General features: G+C 43.3%; 2 protein-coding genes across 13 annotated transcripts in view; both read left to right on the forward strand.

Moving 5' to 3' along the window:
• Nucleotides 1-7,595, forward strand: part of pdlim5a (PDZ and LIM domain 5a) — a 160,473-nt gene extending 152,878 nt beyond the window's left edge. For all 11 annotated transcript variants that reach the window (XM_031817097.1, XM_031817159.1, XM_031817096.1 and 8 more), the window contains 4 exons: nucleotides 1,879-2,059; nucleotides 3,084-3,204; nucleotides 3,734-3,849; nucleotides 4,361-7,595. In XM_031817097.1, the coding sequence (XP_031672957.1) occupies nucleotides 1,879-2,059; nucleotides 3,084-3,204; nucleotides 3,734-3,849; nucleotides 4,361-4,453 (511 nt within the window). In that variant the 3' untranslated portion in view covers nucleotides 4,454-7,595. The remainder of the gene's footprint in view (nucleotides 1-1,878; nucleotides 2,060-3,083; nucleotides 3,205-3,733; nucleotides 3,850-4,360) is intronic.
• A 143-nt stretch (nucleotides 7,596-7,738) lies between these two features.
• The window catches only part of bmpr1ba (bone morphogenetic protein receptor, type IBa), a 154,414-nt gene continuing 142,230 nt past the window's right edge, over nucleotides 7,739-19,922 (forward strand). The window contains exon 1 of one of the 2 annotated variants that reach the window (XM_031817168.1): nucleotides 7,739-8,116. The gene's annotated coding sequence lies outside the window, so the exon portion shown is untranslated. The remainder of the gene's footprint in view (nucleotides 8,117-19,922) is intronic. The other variant, XM_031817167.1, reaches the window with a different exon arrangement.

A 19,922-nucleotide genomic window follows, 5' to 3' on the forward strand; every position in this document is an offset into this window, starting at 1 on the left:
GGGGAATATGGACAAAAGTCTGTATCACAATTGACCAGTTACTTATTTATACTAATCTTAAAACTATTACTACTTATTTTAATGTTGTAGCTATCAGTTGTTCTGTTAGCAATAGCCTATTAGCAGACTTATTTTATTTCGAACATAACATTCTTCTAGTAAATGCAAATAATATTTTTTTTAGTAGAATGCCCTCGATAAATTATTGGTTCGGTCGGTATTGATCATTTGTAGGTTATCTCACCTCTAGTTTGTTTGTTGGGGACCATACAGCACAGGACAGAGTTGGAGCCTGAGGGAAATGCCTTTTGAAAGCCATTTCAATAGAATTACAATATTCAACTAAACATAATATGATCACTTATATCATTCCAAAATATGAATGAAAATAGTACACAGCACACACCTCTCTCTCTCTCCCTCTCTCTCTCTCTCTCTCTTTCTCTCTCTCTCTCCCTTTTGCTCTCCTTCTCGCTCTCTTTCTTTCTCTGTTCTCTCTCAATCTCTCTCTCTCACTCTCTTTCTCGCTCTTCTCTCTCTCTCTCTCTCTCTCTCGCTGTCTTTCTCTCTCTTTTCTCTCGCTCTCTTTCTCTCTCTTCATTTCTCTCTCCCATGCCCTCTCTCTCTTTTTCGATCCCTCCCTCCCTCCCTCCCTCCCTCCCTCCCTCCCTCCCTCCCTCCCTCCCTCCCTCCTCCCTCCCTCCCTCCCTCCCTCCCTCCCTCCCTCCCTCCTTCCTTCCTTCCTTCCTTCCTTCCTTCCTCCTTCCTTCCCTCCATCCCTCCCTCCATCCCTTTCCCTCCCTCCCTCCACTCTCTTTCTCTCTCTTCTCTCTCTCTCTCTCTCTCTCTCTCTCTCTCTCTCGCTGTCTTTCTCTCTCTTTTCTCTCGCTCTCTTTCTCTCTCTTCATTTCTCTCTCCCACGCCCTCTCTCTCTTTTTCGATCCCCTCCCTCCCTCCCTCCCTCCCTCCCTCCCTCCCTCCCTCCCTCCCTCCCTCCCTCCCTCCCTCCCTCCCTCCCTCCCTCCCTCCCTCCCTCCCTCCCTCCAATGATGGTATCTTGTTCATTCTTTAATTTGCCCAGAGTTAGGACTGTTGAATAGAACATGAGAGTCTGTGGCGGAGGAGGAGAACACACTCTCTGCGTCCCAAATGGCACTGTTTTCCCTATGTAGTGCACTACTTTTGACCACGACCCATAGGGAAAATACATAGGGCTCTGGTCAAAAGTAGTGCACTACACAGGGAATAGGGTGCCATTTGGGATTCAGCCACGGGTTCTCTCCTCATCTTATTTACAGTTCATGGCTCTCAGCAGCCTGTTATTGGCCAGTAGCTAAGACTATCTCCTCTGGTGTTGGCTTACATTGCGCCCCGAGGATAGGGTAGCAGATCCCGCTCCTGCCTAAAGAGTGTTGGTTACGACACAGTTTAGAGTGACCATTGTGTGCATTAAATATCCCCCAGTTGTTTTCCCATATAAGCTAATCATCCTATTTGCAGGTGAATAGGCTTTGTTGACATTACAGTAGCTAAAAGTACTGCTGTCCAAACAGTGATGGTTAAGGAAAATAAGGGTTAGAGTTAAACTGAGAGTATGATAGAAAATGCTGCTTCAGATGCTAATGTGAAAGTTTCATTGTATTTAGTTGAACTTAATTAATCTTAAAGGGGAGTAATTTGTATTTAATTGAACTTAATTCATCTTAAAGGAGAGTAATTTGCTTAGGACCTTTTCTTCTTATAGTTTTTACTCCAAAACTACGAACCTTTTGGCTTTCACATACAGTATGTAGACACTGGTATGATGCTGAATATAATGCCAATGAGGTATACAATCATGCTCCTTTAAACTGAATGAAACCTGTTTACTTCCTCCAGAGGCCCATTCCTGGTGGCCATGGGAAAGTCCTGGCACCCCGAGGAGTTTAACTGCGCCCACTGCCGGACCTCCCTGGCAGACATTGGCTTCGTGGAGGAGCAAGGCTCGGTCTACTGTGAACACTGCTACGAGGACTTCTTCGCACCTTCCTGTAGCCGTTGCCAGATGAAGATCCTGGGGGTAAGTCCTCCTACGAAGCAAGCTAGATCTACTCAGGGTTTTCTACCGCTAACCAGCTTCAGTTAGCATCACAGTCTTTCCTGACCGCGTCACCTGACCAGGAAAAACTCAGGTTCTTTATCAAGGGCTGTCAATCATTCTGTGACTCTCTGTTTTGACTGGATTGAAATGCTGACGTGAAAAGGACAGAGCGGCTTTGAGGAAACATGGGAGTGATAATTCACGACTGGGCACTAAGAGGCCTCGTTTTCCCCCGTCGGACGTTCACCCTCTTTCAACCCTTTATTCTTCAAACTTTTATTTCTCACCCTTTCTAACCAGCTTACCTCTGTCTTTAACCCATTTTCTCACTCCCTTATTCTTAATCCCTCCGTATTCCTCTCCCTCCTTCATTCCAGCATTAGTCTATCCCCCTATGACCTCCCCAGTTCTCACAGCTGAATGGTGGGAAATCAGTGTGTGTGTTAAGCTCTGTCATGCGCTGCAGAGAAGAAAGGAGAACTGGAGAAAAGCTCTACGATCAGATGTGTAAAAATTAGCACCCAGCGGCCTGGCATTTAGCACCCGGCTGCCTGGCATTTAGCACCTAGCGGCTTGGCATTTAGCACCTGGCGGCCTGGCATTTAGCACCCAGAGGCCTGGAATTTAGCACCCGGTGGCCTGGCCATCAGCACCTGGCAGCCTGGCCATCAGCACCCGGCAGCCTGGCCATCACCACCTGGCAGCCTGGCTATCAGCACCAGCAGCCTGGCAATTAGCACCCGGCAGTTAGACAATTAGCTCCCAGAAGCCTTGCAATTAGCACCTGGCAGCCTGGCAATTAGCACCCGGTAGCCTGGCCATAAGTACCTGGCAGCCTGGCCTTCCTATAGATCAGTAGAAGTGCTGGATAGGGAAAGGTCAATTAGAGGGCAGGGTAGATGGTTGAATATTCACACACACGCATGCAGCTTTGTCACTGACAAGGCTCTGTAATGATGAGCTGGACTTGCTGGATTAGTAATTGTCTGTGGTTTCCTTGCAGGAAGTGATCAATGCCCTGAAACAGACCTGGCACATCCATTGTTTCCTGTGTGCATCGTGCCAGCAGCCCATTAGGAACAACACCTTTCACCTGGAGGATGGAGAGCCCTACTGTGAAAGAGGTGAACACACATAGACTATGTCTCAATTATCTGTCATTCCTCCCACATCCCTTCCGTGTTCAAAATGTGTGTGAAGTAGTGAACAAGTGTACTCTACAGGAATAAGGAGATATTATTGGGACGCACACAGGCTGACTGATTTTTCAGTTTTACAAGTAGTCTAGAGTTCAGGAGTGGTCTAGAGTTCAGTAGTAGTCTAGAGTTCAGTAGTAGTCTGAGTTTAGTAGTAGTCTAGAGTTCAGTAGTAGTCTAGAGTTCAGGGGTGGTCTAGAGGTCAGGTGTGGTCTAGAGTTCAATAGTAGTCTGAGTTCAGTAGTAGTCTTGAGTTCAGTAGTAGTCTGAGTTCAGGAGTAGTCTGAGTTCAGTAGTAGTCTGAGTTCAGTAGTAGTCTGAGTTCAGGAGTAGTCTAGAATTCATGAGTAGTCTGAGTTCAGGAGTAGTCTAGAGTTCAGGAGTAGTCTAGAGTTTAGTAGTAGTCTGAGTTCAGTAGTAGTCTGAGTTTAATTCTTAACTCTTCTCTTTTTTTCAGACTATTACTCCCTTTTTGGTACCGGTTGCCATGGTTGCGAGTTCCCCATAGAGGCAGGGGACAAGTTCTTGGAGGCTTTGGGCTTCACCTGGCATGACACCTGTTTTGTGTGTGTGGTACGTTAGACCTTGCAGTGTATGTGTGTGTTGCTGTGTGGCTCAGTTGGTCGAGCATGGTGTGAGTTTGATTCTCAGTGGGGCCACCCATACGAAAATGTATGCATGCACTACTGTAAATCGCTTTGGATAAAAAGTGTCTGCTAAATGGCATATAGTTAATTATATGTATTTTCAAACTGAGTGGTTCAAGTCCTGAATGCTGATTGGCTGGCAGCCGTGGTATATCAGACCGTATACCACGGGTATGACAAAACATTTATTTGTACTGCTCTAATTACGTTGGTAACCAGTTTATAATAGCAATAAGGCTCCTCGGGGGTGTGTGGTATATGGCCAATATACCACGGCTAAGGGCTGTATCCAGTAACTCCGCATTGCGTTGTGCTTAAGAACAGCTCTTAGCCGTGGTATATTGGCCATAAACCACACCCCCTCTGGCCTTATTGCTTAATTATATGCACATGTATATGTGTCTGTATCTGTAACTGTGTCTATGTCTGTGTTCCAGATCTGCTGCACCACTCTGGAAGGTCAAGCCTTCTTCTCCAAAATGGACAAGCCTCTGTGCAGGAAACATGCACATAGTGTGGTGAAAATCTGAGCAAGGACAGGAGCAGATGGCGAGAGGAGAGCTGGAGGAAGAAGGAGCAGATGGCGAGAGGAGAGCTGGAGGAAGAAGGAGCAGATGTCGAGAGGAGAGCTGGAGGAAGAAGGAGCAGATGGCGAGAGGAGAGCTAGAGGAAGAAGGAGCAGATGGCGAGAGGAGAGCTGGAGGAAGAAGGAGCAGATGGCGACAGGAGAGCTGGAGGAAGAAGGAGCAGATGGCGAGAGGAGAGCTGGAGGAAGAAGGAGCAGATGGCGAGAGGAGAGCTGGAGGAAGAAGGAGCAGATGTCGAGAGGAGAGCTGGAGGAAGAAGGAGCAGATGGCGAGAGGAGAGCTAGAGGAAGAAGGAGCAGATGGCGAGAGGAGAGCTGGAGGAAGAAGGAGCAGATGGCGACAGGAGAGCTGGAGGAAGAAGGAGCAGATGGCGAGAGGAGAGCTGGAGGAAGAAGGAGCAGATGGCGAGAGGAGAGCTGGAGGAAGAAGGAGCAGATGGCGAGAGGAGAGCTGGAGGAAGAAGGAGCAGATGGCGAGAGGAGAGCTGGAGGAAGAAGGAGCAGATGGCGAGAGGAGAGCTGGAGGAAGAAGGAGCAGATGGCGAGAGGAGAGCTGGAGGAAGCAGGCTTGGCTAGACGGGGAACTTATATTATGACTGTTGATGGTATTTAGATTATCCCCAGAACTAAACACCTCAGTCAGGGAAAGTCCAGAAGATCAGAGGGATCTCCATGGATACATCCCAAATGGTACCCTATTCCCTAGGTAGTGCACTACTCTTGACCAGAGCATGGTTGTATCCATGGAGATCACTCTGATCTTCTGGACTTTATCTATCTGAGGTGTTTAGTTCTGGCGATAAAGTGTTGTTTCCTGCCTTGTGTCAAGTATGATAGGGAATATGTAGTCATAATAATCATATGTTGGGTGCTTATACTCCTATTTCTATTGTCTATAAATCTATCCATGTATACTCCCCCCCCCCCCCCCCCCCATAGGAGTATTGTGCTATTCTACCATTCTTCTGTATGCTGTCATAAGCAAGATGACTCTCGTAATGAGACTAGACTAAAACGATACGGTTGTTTTGTTTTGAATGGCCAGAATCAACGATGTGTATATTTTACATGTACATCTCAAAGAATACATTGTTTTGAAAAGTGGTAGAGGGGATATCGTTAAAGCTAAACCATGCTCATGCCCATGGTGCATTCAACTGCTAGAATTGGTCCCAGTTGAAAAAATAAATACATGGAATTTTCCTCCCCCCCAAAAAACATCTGCTTTTAGATGTGGGGGTTTGACTGCTTGATATCATTTCTACCAACGTGATAGAATCTACATTCAACTTATTGTATTACCGTTTCCAAAAGCCAAGTTGTTGTTGTTGGCTACCCATCATACTGTACATGAAGGGATTTGAGAAATAATGATTGTAAAATGAGTATATTTTTGAGGGGCTGTTTGTAGCCTGAGTTCCAGTCTGTTTCTGCTATCATGCCAACTCCTTGTAACTCATTGTGATGTCATGTCTCCCTTGACAATATAATTGGCAAGATTAAAAAAACAGGCTAGCTGTTTCATTGCCCTCGGAAAATGGCTACACTGAGAGGATGAGAGAAAACTGAAGAGTGAGGGGACAAATCAAGACATTTTCCTTAGTGTGTTTTTCCCTGAAGTCTCTTGCAGTGGAGGCTGCTGGGGGAGGAGGACGGCTCATAATAATGTCTGGAACGGAGTGAATGGAATGGTATCAAACACATGGAAACCATGGAAACCACGTGTTTGATGTTGTTGATACCTTTCCACTGATTCCGCTCCAGCCATGACCACGTGCCCGTCCTCCCCATTTAAGGTACTACCAACCTCCTGTGGCCTCTTGGTATTAATCTAACTTCACTATCACTCCGTCTCAACAGAATTAATAATTGAATCTTGTTGTTGTTGATATGGATGAACGGTGCAGAGGACAAGGAGTAAACCAAGTCACATAAACCAAGTCACATAAACCAAGTCATTCTATGATAAAAGTTTATTTAGCTCTTGATTTATTATTTATCTTCTATTTCACAGTTTGTTATTATTAAAATGTCAGTCCAAAAGGTTAAAGTAAGGTCTTGGTCCATACTGTAGTTCTCACATCCTGAAATCCTGTCATTGGTAATGGAGTGTAACAACCCTTCTCTTTTGACCTCAGCGGTCTCAATTAGTATTGGATTGAACTGTATGGCCTGTCATATGGCATATGTCACTGTTACATGAATGACTTAGCACCGCACATCTTCTAACACTGGTTCTCACAGGGTTTAACGTTCACATGCCTGTGTCGTGGATACTGGCAGACACAACCCACTGTAGGCTACCGGAGTCGGCATGTGTTCAAATCCAACCCGCTGCCTTTCTGCCTCGCCATCCGTACTTCATTTCCTGTCTGTTCTTCACTAGTCTATCTCAATCAAATTATTAAAAAAAATGAACAAAGGTAACTAAAAGATAAGGTAAATAACATTCTAATTAGGTTATTACCCTTTTTGTGAAAATCACATGAGGAGGATTACTGGTCCTGTCTTTGCAAATCCTATTGGTTATCTTAACATATCAATTAAGACCATATATTTTAATTAGATTGATGTGAAAATATTCCTGTAAAAGGTGCAATACGCACCTTCAAATATGCAATTCCTGGTTGCAAAAATGATAATAGTTCACCTAAACAAGGTATCATTGTATCTAAACTGCTGTGAAATATATTTTCCATTACCAAAAATAGTGTATTTTCTGCAGTTTGAAGCTCGTGTACAAAACTGAAAGTAAAAGAAGCAAAAAACAAACCATAAGAATGGTAAGCATAGAAATAACGCACATAGAAAACATCTAACGCTTCTTAGACTTGTTTTCAATGAGAATGACAGATCTATAACTCACATGTCTTTGGTCGGGTTGCCCCCCAAAAAATGACATAATGCATCTTTAAAAGCATAGTGTAGTGGAATCATCTTCCTGTTCATTGTTTTAACAAGAGTCATGTAATCACCAGCATGGCCCTCAATGGGTTGTATTTATGTCTTCTGAATAAAGAGAACCACATAATTCAATGCATAATGATGTAAACTAAAGGAAAAAATAAACCCCCCCTGAAATTTGACTCAGTCATTTGTATTTTTAAATCTGAGATCCACATGTCATGACTGTTCCACTGGCACACATGGATTATATTGGTTACTTCAATGCCAAGGTAGCGTTGACCCCCAGCCGTTCCATATGTATTTGATCTATTTCAGAGCTACCACTCCTCATTCAACTTGTCAACCAATCAGCAAGGAGAATCAGGTGTGCTAGTTAAAGCTACAACAAAATTGTGAAACGTCTGGGGGTCCCCGAGTAGAGGTTTGAGAACCATTAACAATGCTTAATTTAAAAGCTGTTTTCTGAACTGCAATTCTTCAAGACGTCGGTAGTTGGAGCGAAGGAACGGAGCATTTCTTAAGAAGTGTAACGCTTTTTTGAGAGGCAAGGTAGAGAGGTTGTTGACTCAAAAATGCGAACGTGAGACAACTGCAGAACGGAAAGACGGACGGTCGGGTCCTCTAGTGTTGGGAAGAGTATCATCTGTAGTGGATTCCCGAGGTGCTGACTACAAAAGTGTTCTGTCATTCTGAGAGTAAGGTGAGAACAAAAAATGTGGTCTAGAAAGTTGAATTACTTTGTGAGCTGGAGGCTTTTCAATTTCGAACAGTCGAATTGCTGCCTTCATCAGTCTGAAATGTACTGCGATAATCACAGGTAGAACAGCAAAACATGTTTATTTAGTCACGGGAGTTGAGTAGTTGGCATTTTACACAATCAAGAAATGTAGCCTACCCTCCCAGTTTGAGACACTTTGTGGCTATAACACTTTTTGATGGCGTTTCAGATATCCAGTAGTTTACAATGACATCTCCAGAGCTCTATATATAATGCAACTAAAATGAGGCTTTTCACACAGCCTGGTCTCATAGACTAAATGTAATATTGTGAACGTAAATCCGTGTTATCAAATTAGTATGGCATGTTGCTTTTCACACAGCCTGGTCTCATAGACTAAACTTAACATTGTGAACGTAAAATTAGTATGGCATGTTGCAATTTGTATGGTTACAGAAGATTATACACTTAATAACTTTGGGATCGGTGTCCTGTCCATGGGACTGTTGCGCTAACGTAGGCTAATGCGATTAGGATGAGGTTGTAAGTAACAACATTTCCCAGGACATAGATATATCTGATATTGGCAAAAAGCTTAAATTCTTGTTAATCAAACTGCACTGTCCAATTTACAGTAGCTATTACAGTGAAAGAATACCGTGCTATTGTTTGAGGAGAATGCACAGTTTTGAACATAACGTTATTAATAAACAAATTAGGCACATTTGGGCAGTCTTGATACAACATTTTGAACAGAAATACAGATCAGTCTAAAATGGTACACATGCACTACTGCCATCTAGCAGGAATAATACATTATGGCCTTTCTCTTGCATTTCAAAGATGTTGGTACAAAAAATACAAAATAACTTTTTTTTTCTCCTTTGTATTATCCTGTACCTGATCTATTGTGTTATATTGTCCTACATTCCTTTCACATTTACACAAACCTCATAGTGTTTCCTTTCAAATGATACCAATAATATGCATATCCCTGCTTCAGGGCCTGGGCTACAGGCAGTTAGATTTGGGGATGTCATTTTAGGAGCAAATTGGGAAAAAAGGGTTGGATCCTTAATTAAAGGAAAATTCCAAACAAAAGCTATATTTGTGTAGTTGTTTCATTAATCCATTGTTGATAAAGTCCCAAAATGTTTTGCTTGTCAGAAACAATGTTTTCAACATATGATGCAAAAGGCATTATACAGGTGATTTTTCTGTATCTTAAAAGATACATATCTTAAATTTGATAGCTGACATGCAAAACATTTTGGGACTATATCAACAACGGACTAATCTTTTTTTGGGTGGAATTGTCCTTTAAGGCTAACAAAAAGAGGGTGGTTGGTTGGGTGTATAACACGAGCATGTAGCAACCATAACCTTTTAGCGAACCCTAACCCTTTAACCTAACTCCTAACCTTAACCCCTAGCCTAGCCAAAGTTAGCCAGCTAGCTAACATTAGCGTTAGTCACCTAGCCATCTAGCTAACATTAGCGTTAGTCACCTAGCCATCTAGCTAACATTAGCGTTAGTCACCTAGCCATCTAGCTAACATTAGCCAAACAAATTGGATTTCGTAACATATCATATGTTGTGCAAGTTCGTAACATATTGTACATTTTGCAGATTCACAACATGTGAAACGTTTTGCAAATTCGTAGCATATTAGAAGTAATTGATGATGGACATCCAGAAATGAATATATACCGTAAGAAACGTAAAGTATACTCAATTGTGTTGTTGGCTTTACATACAGAATAATACAAAATGGTCTGAGACCAGGTTGCAGCACATCTCAGCTAGCACATTTGGTTCCTTGGAAGTTGTTGGAACATATGTGTTTGACAAGTAAAACATTACGTTTTTCAAACATTCTGAGAACAGAAGTGAACATTTTGCCTGTTCTGGGAATGTTGATTTTTTTTTTATGTTGCAGGGAGGATCTGAGAACGTTTTAAGGGAGGATCTGAGAACGTTTTAAGGGAGGATCTGAGAACGTTTTAAGGGAGGATCTGAGAACGTTTTACTCTGGTTCCTTGAAAGTTTTTCTGGGAGGTTTTATTAACGCTCTGAGAGAGGAAATGATTTGGTTATTGGAAGTTAATGAAATGACACTCTGAGAACATTCTCTAAATCTTGTGGAAATTTTATAGTTATTGAAAGTGTTTTTTTTCTTCTATTGACTGAAGCGTAACAGGTTTCGTGATAGAAATTAAATGGTAATTTACTTGCATTTTAGTCTAACAGACCCCATTTCAAAGGAAACAAGCACTCATTAAGATCAGGTGTGGCCAATTAGTGGGCACGGTTAACACACCTGAACACACTTAACAAAATGTTTGTTTTACGCTGAGAAAGGCAAGTATATGTTTTTTAAAATAACGTTATTAGAGCGTTTTCTGAACGTTACGAACACCGTTCAGAAGCATAACAACTCATGCCTTCAGGCCACATCAATGCGCACACATAATCTTTGCGATGTTGTCAGCCAACCTGTCTATAGTGTAACGACCTTGGGTTTATAAGCACGGAAATGCTTTTGCGGCACAGTCGATGGGGCGCCGGACCTCGGGCTCGAAGGTCGAGCGTTCGAGACCTGCTCCCTGCTGTTTCATTACAATATGTAACAGTATAGCTTCAGTCCCTCTCCTCGCCCCGAACCAGGGACCCTCTGCACACATCAACAGTCACCCTCGAAGCATCGTTACCCATCGCTCCACAAAAGCCGCGGCCCTTGCAGGGCAAGGGGAACCACTACTTAAAGGTCTCAGAGCGAGTGACATCACCGATCGAAACGCTATTAGCGCGCACCACCGCTAACTAGCTAGCCATTTCACATCGGTTACATATACAGTATGTTTTTAGAATGTAATCTGAAAGTTACTAAAGTTTTCTTCATGTTCTGAGAACGGAATTAACAGCTTGTTTATATAATTATATATATTTTTTTAGAACATTCCTAAAATATTGCCAAGAACTGATATAAAAAATAACCATACCCGGGAGCAGATGACGTGGATGTCGATTAAGGCAGTCCCCCCGCACCTCTCTGATTCAGAGGGGTTGGGTTGAATGTGGAAGACACATCTCAGTTGAAATCATTCTGACTAGGTTTCCCCCCTTTCCTACATTCTTAGAACATTGCTTAAGTCACACCATTTTTGAAAACGGTCCCAGAATATAGTAAAAATATAGCATTAAATACAACCACATGGGAACTTGTGTGGAATGTTCTGAGGAAGTACTGAAATTCCCACAGAAGAACATTGTTTCTTAAAGTTCTCTGAACAATTTGAGAACATGACTTTAAATATAATCATGAGGAAACCTGTAGGAAACATTATGAGGAAGTACTGAAATTCCCACAGAAAACCTTTTTCATTTATGTTTTTGGAACTATTTGACAACATTGCCAATGTCAAACCATTTAGAGAACGTTCCTAGAACACTACCAAAAATGTAATGACATGTAACGATGCATGAACTTTTAGGAAACATCCTGTTAAAGTATTGAAATGCCAAGAAATTATATATTTTTTGGTTGTAAAATTCCTTCAATGTGTTGAGAATGTTCCAAATCCAACCTACTATCCTGCAACATTCCCAGAAAGTTGTGGGAAGGTTCAAGGTCATATTCAAAATAACCATAGGACAACCATTAGGGTCGTTTTGACCAGGGCCACTAGGGTCGTATATGAGCTCTATTTTTGCCTGGTGTTAAGGTGACGCTAGTGTCAAAATTATGTTAGTTTGCAATTTCGCCATTTAAACTGGGGCACTGGCATTTTCCAGCCCTAACGCCAGGTTCGGCAATTGACCCGTCTTATCTCAGCTCAGATGGGTGGGGTGAAAATATTTGAGGTATGTCCTTAACATGATCCAAAGTGCTAATTTCAGGCAGCGCTGATGGGGATATTTAAGACCAACCAAAAGCTGGTTTTAGCGGTAACACAGTTCGTTATGACATTAACTTTGACTGCAGAAACGCAGTCTATCCAGCCGTGACGCATTGTGCCCATATGGACATGGAACAAGAGTAGCCTAATGTGCTTTTGGTGCCTGTGTGCTTCGTATTTAGAAACATAAAAAATGAATGCTTTTTCCCCATTTAGTTTTATTTGACTAAAAACCAAGCATAGTCTACCCCTCCTCTCAATGAAACCTTTTTCTTTGTCTGTCCAATGCAATTGCAAGTAGTCAAAACTGTTGAAAAAAAAAGGTTTGGCTCCTGAGACTGCATGGAAAAAAAATCGTAATCACCAAAATTGTACAAAAATATCAGGTTAAAACAGTGAGATGACATTCCTTTTTTAAAATCTCTGCATTGTAGGCAGACCCACATTATTTTAGCCATGCTGGTCCTGTTCTGGATGTGCATAACCCCCCCCCCCCCCCCTCCATCATGTAGGTTACGTGTCCATGCCCATCATGAAACCTGTATAAAGGGCTTTCCATTTTATATGTTCAAAACCCAAGCCCTCCCTTAGGTCTACTGTAACCAATTCTGGTTCAACAGCAATGAATGTCTTTGTTTTTATTTTGGCAGTTTTATGATATCATTACATTTGACATGTCGTTATTGTCGTTGTTAACCCCCCCCCCCACCCCCCCCAAAAAATGTGCCTGTATTTCATAGAATTTTATTGCAACCAAACTTATTAAAACAATTCACATTTCTGGTTTCATGGTGACAACGTCCGTGGTGCGCTTGCGATGCAATTTGAGAGATGTGTGAATGTGATCTTATCTGTAAGATGGTTCTGATTATGTTCATTAAACCTAGGCCTGTTTGGGAGCAGTACAACGGTGAGAGGACATTCTCTCTTTTGAGTTAATATAGGATCTTTGTCCAGTAACTGTGAAAAGTTTGGGATGTGGGTAAAACCCTACGCTGTTTTAATATGATATGCCCACGGGGAGAAATTATGGTGTGACAGCCTATTGAAAACAATAAGGTTTTTATTTTGATTATAATTATTCGTTCTGTTTTCATCAATAAATAATGTAATCTTACATAGTAGGCCTAGCCCCTATACCAGTGTGAATGCTATTGAATTACATACAAGAACATAGAACAATGTGGGCTGCAAATGGGTTCAAGTTAACCTACTTAGCAAAGATAGGTCTACATTTTGTTATTTAATTTCTGTAAGCCATTGAACTAACTATAACAGACTGACATTGGAATTGGAGTTGATTCCAAGGCATTACATAAAACACCGTAAATATAAAACTTGAAGCAATTGCATATTTCGCCATGAAGCACGTTCTGATTGGCCAGTGAGAGGCCAAGCCTCGACACACCACACATTCTGATTGGCCAGTGAGAGGCCAAGCCTCGACACACCACACAACTCAAAATCAGGCCCCTTTTGACCTAAACATTAGCAAATGCGCCGATTTAATTGTGATAGTGAAAATAGAAACAATATTTCTGTCACACCCCTGAGCCTATAGGACAACCGCCTGCTCTTAGATTGACCATCGTTAGGTTTGGTCAAACAGAGCCCTGTAAGACATATGGTGGCCTGATCTGGGACTTTGCCATAATAGCCTCTGTCATTGAACTACTATGTTTAGGAACCGTGGGGTCGGGGAGATGTGGATAGACACAACAGCAGTGCTTGGCTCCCTTTGTGTAACACATTCACTATGCAGTTAGTTTAGCGAGATAAAAACAGGGTGAGCTATACACACTGTTATATACACAACTGCTGATGAGGAATGAGATCCCGTTCCCTGATTGCCTCGTATAGCATCTCCATGTAACAAATGGTGCGTAAAAAGACTCTCATTAACTTGAATCAAGATGGGACTAAAGCCTCTCATTGCCATCATGATGAATACAGTGGCAGCAAGTCTATCATACGTAGCCTTGCAACAGCCTTGGCTTGGAGCTGATGTCCTGTTTCTGTAGTGTGAGGCAGCTTGATGTACCAGTACACCCCCTGGACAGGGCTCTAGTCTATCTCCTGTCTGTGTAGTGAGACAGACAGCTTGATGTACCAGTACACCTCCTGGACAGGACACTAGTCTATCTCCTGTCTGTGTAGTGTGAGGCAGCTTGATGTACCAGTACACCCCCTGGACAGGGCTCTAGTCTATCGTACAGCACTGGATATTCCATGCCTCTATGAGTCAAGGCTGGAAGTAATAGTGCCTAATACACAGAAGAAAGGAGAGAAAAGAACTCAAACCAAATAAAGCCCCTTACTGTATAGTCGCCCCCCTCCCCCTCCCCTCTCTCTGAGTCTATAACCAGGCCCAGCTGTCTGTCAGTGTGGATTATGACAAGCGTATGTCTGAGGAGTGTTTGACCATATGGCAATATGTGTCCAATTCTTACCTCTTCTCTCTGCGTGAGCTCTATCGCCTTGGGACCAAGCAGGAAAACAGTCAGCAAATATGAACAAGGGAAGTATATGAGCAGATGTGTGTGTGTGTCAGAAATGAGACACTGTGGCATTGTGAGGGTAGTTGTCTACTATTTAAGGCGTCTTAGATGAAAGCCAGCTTAATTGGGAAAAAACATTACGGATCCACAAATCAGTTCACTGTTTCAATTGACTGTGTCATTTGGTTTAAGACATGGGAATTGTCCAAAACCCTAAACAGTTCCATGCTGTGTCTGTGGTGTGTTACTATGGATCCCCTGACATCATCTGATGTCTCAGGAGGCTTTTGATGTGAGTGCTGAATTCTGTTCACATTTTGGTACGGGAGGAAAGCCAGAAGCCAAGAATAGCAGGTTTATTGAAGGAAATCTGAACTACTATCCTTCTGTTTAAATGACAAAGCAGCAGGCAGGAACACACACCCATCTAGGCTGTCCGTGTGATTTGTACCTGTTTGACTATGGTGTGACTTCAAAAGAGCTCTGTTGCCACAGGGCGAGGTGTAAACGAATGGCCTTTTGACTGTAATTAACTGAGTTCCTGGATTCTACCAGACAATCAAATAACTGTTCATCAACCTGAGAATCAGATAAGGGACATGATCAAGTTCTTAAGTTCATGTCCTACTTTGTCATTTTGAAAGAACACTTTTTTAAATATTCCTTTCAAGACTACACAATAATTATAACGTTACTGTAACAAAATGGAACTTTCCACTCATGTGGCTTATGGTTTCTCTCCGTAGAGTTTTGAGTTGTATTAGTCCAGGATACACATGGTAGACACACTGTCCAATCGAAATGCTTCTTTACAGGTTCCTTCTCGACAACGCAACAACAATAAGACATAATAAAAGAGAAGAATACGAACATGAAGTCAAATGGCTCATTAGAATATAATTAACATTTCAGTAGAAGTATAATACAGGAAGACATATATATTTTTTTAGAGAGAAAGGATCTTTTAAAGATCTAACCGAACGAGCCATGTAAACATCTTTCAGCACATTCGGGGTCATCAATAGTTCTAAGAATGTTTGATGGGGGGTGGGGCCACAAAATTTGAATTCATCATGGGGGGGCAGATTTGGCAATTTAAAAATCTATTTCATGCATTTCTACTCATTTGCCATGGGGTAGAGAGAAAGATGTGCAGTTTTAAAGCCAATTTCATGCATTTCTACTCATTTGCCATGGGGCAGAGAGAAAGATGTGCGGTTTTAAAGCCAATTTCATACATTTCTACTCATTTGCCATGGGGCAGAGAGAAAGATGTGTGGTTTTAAAGCCAATTTCATACATTTCTACTCATTTGCCATGGGGCAGAGATAAAGATGTGCGGTTTTAAAGCCAATTTCATACATTTCTACTCATTTGCCATGGGGCAGAGAGAAAGATGTGTGGTTTTAAAGCCAATTTCATACATTTCTACTCATTTGCCATGGGGCAGAGATAAAGATGTGCGGTTTTAAAGCCAATACCCTGCAATTCTACTCATTTGCCATAGGGTGGTGGATAGAGGTGTTTGGAGTTTTTAATATATCTGACTGAGAGTGACTAACAAAATCAATGGGAGCCCCCCGGTCTGTAATTCAACCATGATTACTATACGTTAAGATAGCTGGCCACTAGATTGTAAATGAATCTTAATGTTAGCTGACATGAGTGACTGACATAACAACTGACATAACAAGAGAAACTGCTGATGCACAACCACATTTCACACGTTGTGTATTCTATCTCTAAATTGAGACCCCTACTCTGTTTCAAAAATGTTGTGTCCGCAGGCCTGGTAAAGGGCCACCAGTTGCCCATCTCAGGTGTAACACCTGCTGAGTATTTGGCTGTGTGCATCTCTAATGGCACCCTATTTCCTATATAGTGCACTACTTTTAACGAGAGCCTTATGGGCCTGGTCAAAGCTAGTGCACTATGTAGGGAAAAGGGTGCTATTTTGGACACAACCTGAGTCCAGGTCTGAGTTATGGGTAACTGCTTATATGGAGTGTGTCAAAGTGGGCGTGTCAACAGAAGTGGGAGGATCAACAAAAGAGGGTGTATGGGAAGCGAATCAGCTAATTGGGCAGATTTGTTGTCACTCAAGACCGTTTTGCATGGCTGATTGGGCTACACGATGAGTCAATTCTTGACAACTGTAGCATTTTTGCTAAGCCTAACTCTTAACCCGCTATGTTAGTTCTCTTAACCCGCTATGTTAGTTCTCTTAACCCGCTATGTTAGTTCTCTTAACCCGCTATGTTAGTTCTCTTAACCCGCTATGTTAGTTCTCTTAACCCGCTATGTTAGTTCTCTTAACCCGCTATGTTAGTTCTCTTAACCCGCTATGTTAGTTCTCTTAACCCGCTATGTTAGTTCTCTTAACCCGCTATGTTAGTTCTCTTAACCTGCTATGTTAGTTCTCTTAACCCGCTATGTTAGTCCTCTTAACCCGCTATGTTAGTCCTCTTAACCTGCTATGTTAGTCCTCTTAACCTGCTATGTTAGTCCTCTTAACCTGCTATGTTAGTCCTCTTAACCTGCTATGTTAGTCCTCTTAACCCGCTATGTTAGTTCTCTTAACCCGCTATGTTAGTCCTCTTAACCTGCTATGTAAACATTAAGCTGACCCACGGTGCACCTGGTTATAGCCGGTGTAACCAGTAATGGAGAGCTTATGTTTCAACCATCTCTGTTGATCCACCCACTGATGTTTCACCCATCTCTGTTGGTCCACCCGCTGATGTTACACCCATCTCTGTTGGTCCACCCGCTGATGTTACACCCATCGCTGTTTGTCCACCCGCTGATGTTACACCCATCGCTGTTGATCCACCCGCTGATGTTACACCCATCGCTGTTGATCCACCCGCTGATGTTACACCCATCGCTGTTGATCCACCCGCTGATGTTACACCCATCGCTGTTGATCCACCCGCTGATGTTACACCCATCGCTGTTGATCCACCCGCTGATGTTACACCCATCGCTGTTGATCCACCCGCTGATGTTACACCCATCTCTGTTGATCCACCCTCTTCTTTTGCCACGCCCACTTTCAGACACTGAAAAGTTAGAAAAGCTAGTTATATACCTTCCGCGTTCAATGAATCAGCATGTCGGACATTTCAGAGTTTCCTAGTTCTGACTAGCATGTGAACGTGGCAACTCCAAGTATGCAGTTACCCATACTTGGACCCTGCAGCCAAACCTCCTTCTCTGTAATGACAGGAAGTAAGCCCAGCCAATAGGGGAAGAAATTCTGAGCTCTCTTTAATGAGTAAACTTTGGGGTGGTTCAGCAGGGCACAATGTTGTGGAACTTTCTGATTTATAAATCTGTTATGTAAAAGAAACATGCCTCCCTAACATGTAGAGTAAGGAATCATGTCGGCGTCATTCATTACATTTCTATCTGCAATGTTCCACAACGTTTTCCTACTGAACGTGGCCCTGCAAGGCTAGCACGTTCGGCGACGCGGTTGATGCAGGAGTCTAGCGAGCTACATGTCTCTGGCTGGGTTGCAGTAGAGAGTAGAAGAACTTGTCTGTTCTGCAGAATGCAGTCTGGCTGTTTGATGTCTGAAGCTTGATATTCCCGACAACAAAGATGGGTTTTAAAGCCAATAATTATCTGGATCTACACATGGTAAATATTCTAGATCTAATTTCCACAGGCGGCTAATCAAAGATAACCCGATTTAGCATACATTATCCGGGATATGGAGAAGCTGAGGGGAAAAAAGAGACTGACTGTCACATCGTGTGTGATCCACAGATGGCTTTCATTTTGTCGCACTTTTTTTCTTTGGCACTGTAACGAGGATGAGTTGGACTCTTGACACCTCTTGATTTCCACCCCCCCCCCTCTAGCGCTTTATCTCTGTACACACACTGGGTAGAACTCCTCAGGGGAGACAACATAGAATTCCAAGTTGATGGAGAATTAAACTGAAGTAGAACAATACAACACACTGCCTTTGTGTCTATAATACACTGCTCAAAAAATAAAGGGAACACTTAAACAACACAATGTAACTCCAAGTCAATCACACTTCTGTGAAATCAAACTGTCCACTTAGGAAGCAACACTGATTGACAATAAATTTCACATGCTGTTGTGCAAATGGAATAGACAACAGGTGGAAATGATAGGCAATTAGCAAGACACCCCCAATAAAGGAGTGGTTCTGCAGGTGGGGACCACAGACCACTTCTCAGTTCCTATGCTTCCTGGCTGATGTTTTGGTCACTTTTGAATGCTGGCGGTGCTTTCACTCTAGTGGTAGCATGAGACTGAGTCTACAACTCACACAAGTGGCTCAGGTAGTGCAGCTCATCCAGGATGGCACATCAATGCGAGCTGTGGCAAGAAGGTTTGCTGTGTCTGTCAGCGTAGTGTCCAGAGCATGGAGGCGCTACCAGGAGACAGGCCAGTACATCAGGAGACCTGGAGGAGGCCGTAGGAGGGCAACAACCCAGCAGCAGGACCGCTACCTCCGCCTTTGTGCAAGGAGGAGCACTGCCAGAGCCCTGCAAAATGACCTCCAGCAGGCCACAAATGTGCATGTGTCTGCTCAAACGGTCAGAAACAGACTCCATGAGGGTGGTATGAGGGCCCGACGTCCACAGGTGGGAGTTGTGCTTACAGCCCAACACCGTGCAGGACGTTTGGCATTTGCCAGGGAACACCAAGATTGGCAAATTCGCCACTGGCGCCTTGTGCTCTTCACAGATGAAAGCAGGTTCACACTGAGCACATGTGACAGTCTGGAGACGCCGTGGAAAACGTTCTGCTGCCTGCAACATCCTCCAGCATGACCGGTTTGGCGGTGGGTCAGTCATGGTGTGGGGTGGCATTTCTTTGGGGGGCCGCACAGCCCTCCATGTGCTCGCCAGAGGTAGCCTGACTGTATTAGGTACCGAGATGAGATCCTCAGACCCCTTGTGAGACCACATGCTGGTGCGGTTGGCCCTGGGTTCCTCCTAATGCAAGACAATGCTAGACCTCATGTGGCTGGAGTGTGTCAGCAGTTCCTGCAAGAGGAAGGCATTGATGCTATGGACTGGCCCGCCCGTTCCCCAGACCTGAATCCAATTGAGCACATCTGGGACATCATGTCTCGCTCCATCCACCAACGCCACGTTGCACCACAGACTGTTCAGGAGTTGGCGCATGCTTTAGTCCAGGTCTGGGAGGAGATCCTTCAGGAGACCATCCGCCACCTCATCAGGAGCATGCCCAGGCGTTGTAGGGCGGTCATACATGCACGTGGAGGCCACACACACTACTGAGCCTCATTTTGACTTGTTTTAAGGACATTACATCAAAGTTGGATCAGCCTGTAGTGTGGTTTTCCACTTTAATTTTGAGTGTGACTCCAAATCCAGACC

The sequence above is a fragment of the Oncorhynchus kisutch genome, linkage group LG3 (assembly GCF_002021735.2).
Source record: "Oncorhynchus kisutch isolate 150728-3 linkage group LG3, Okis_V2, whole genome shotgun sequence".
In the NCBI taxonomy this organism is placed as follows: Eukaryota; Metazoa; Chordata; class Actinopteri; order Salmoniformes; family Salmonidae; genus Oncorhynchus; species Oncorhynchus kisutch.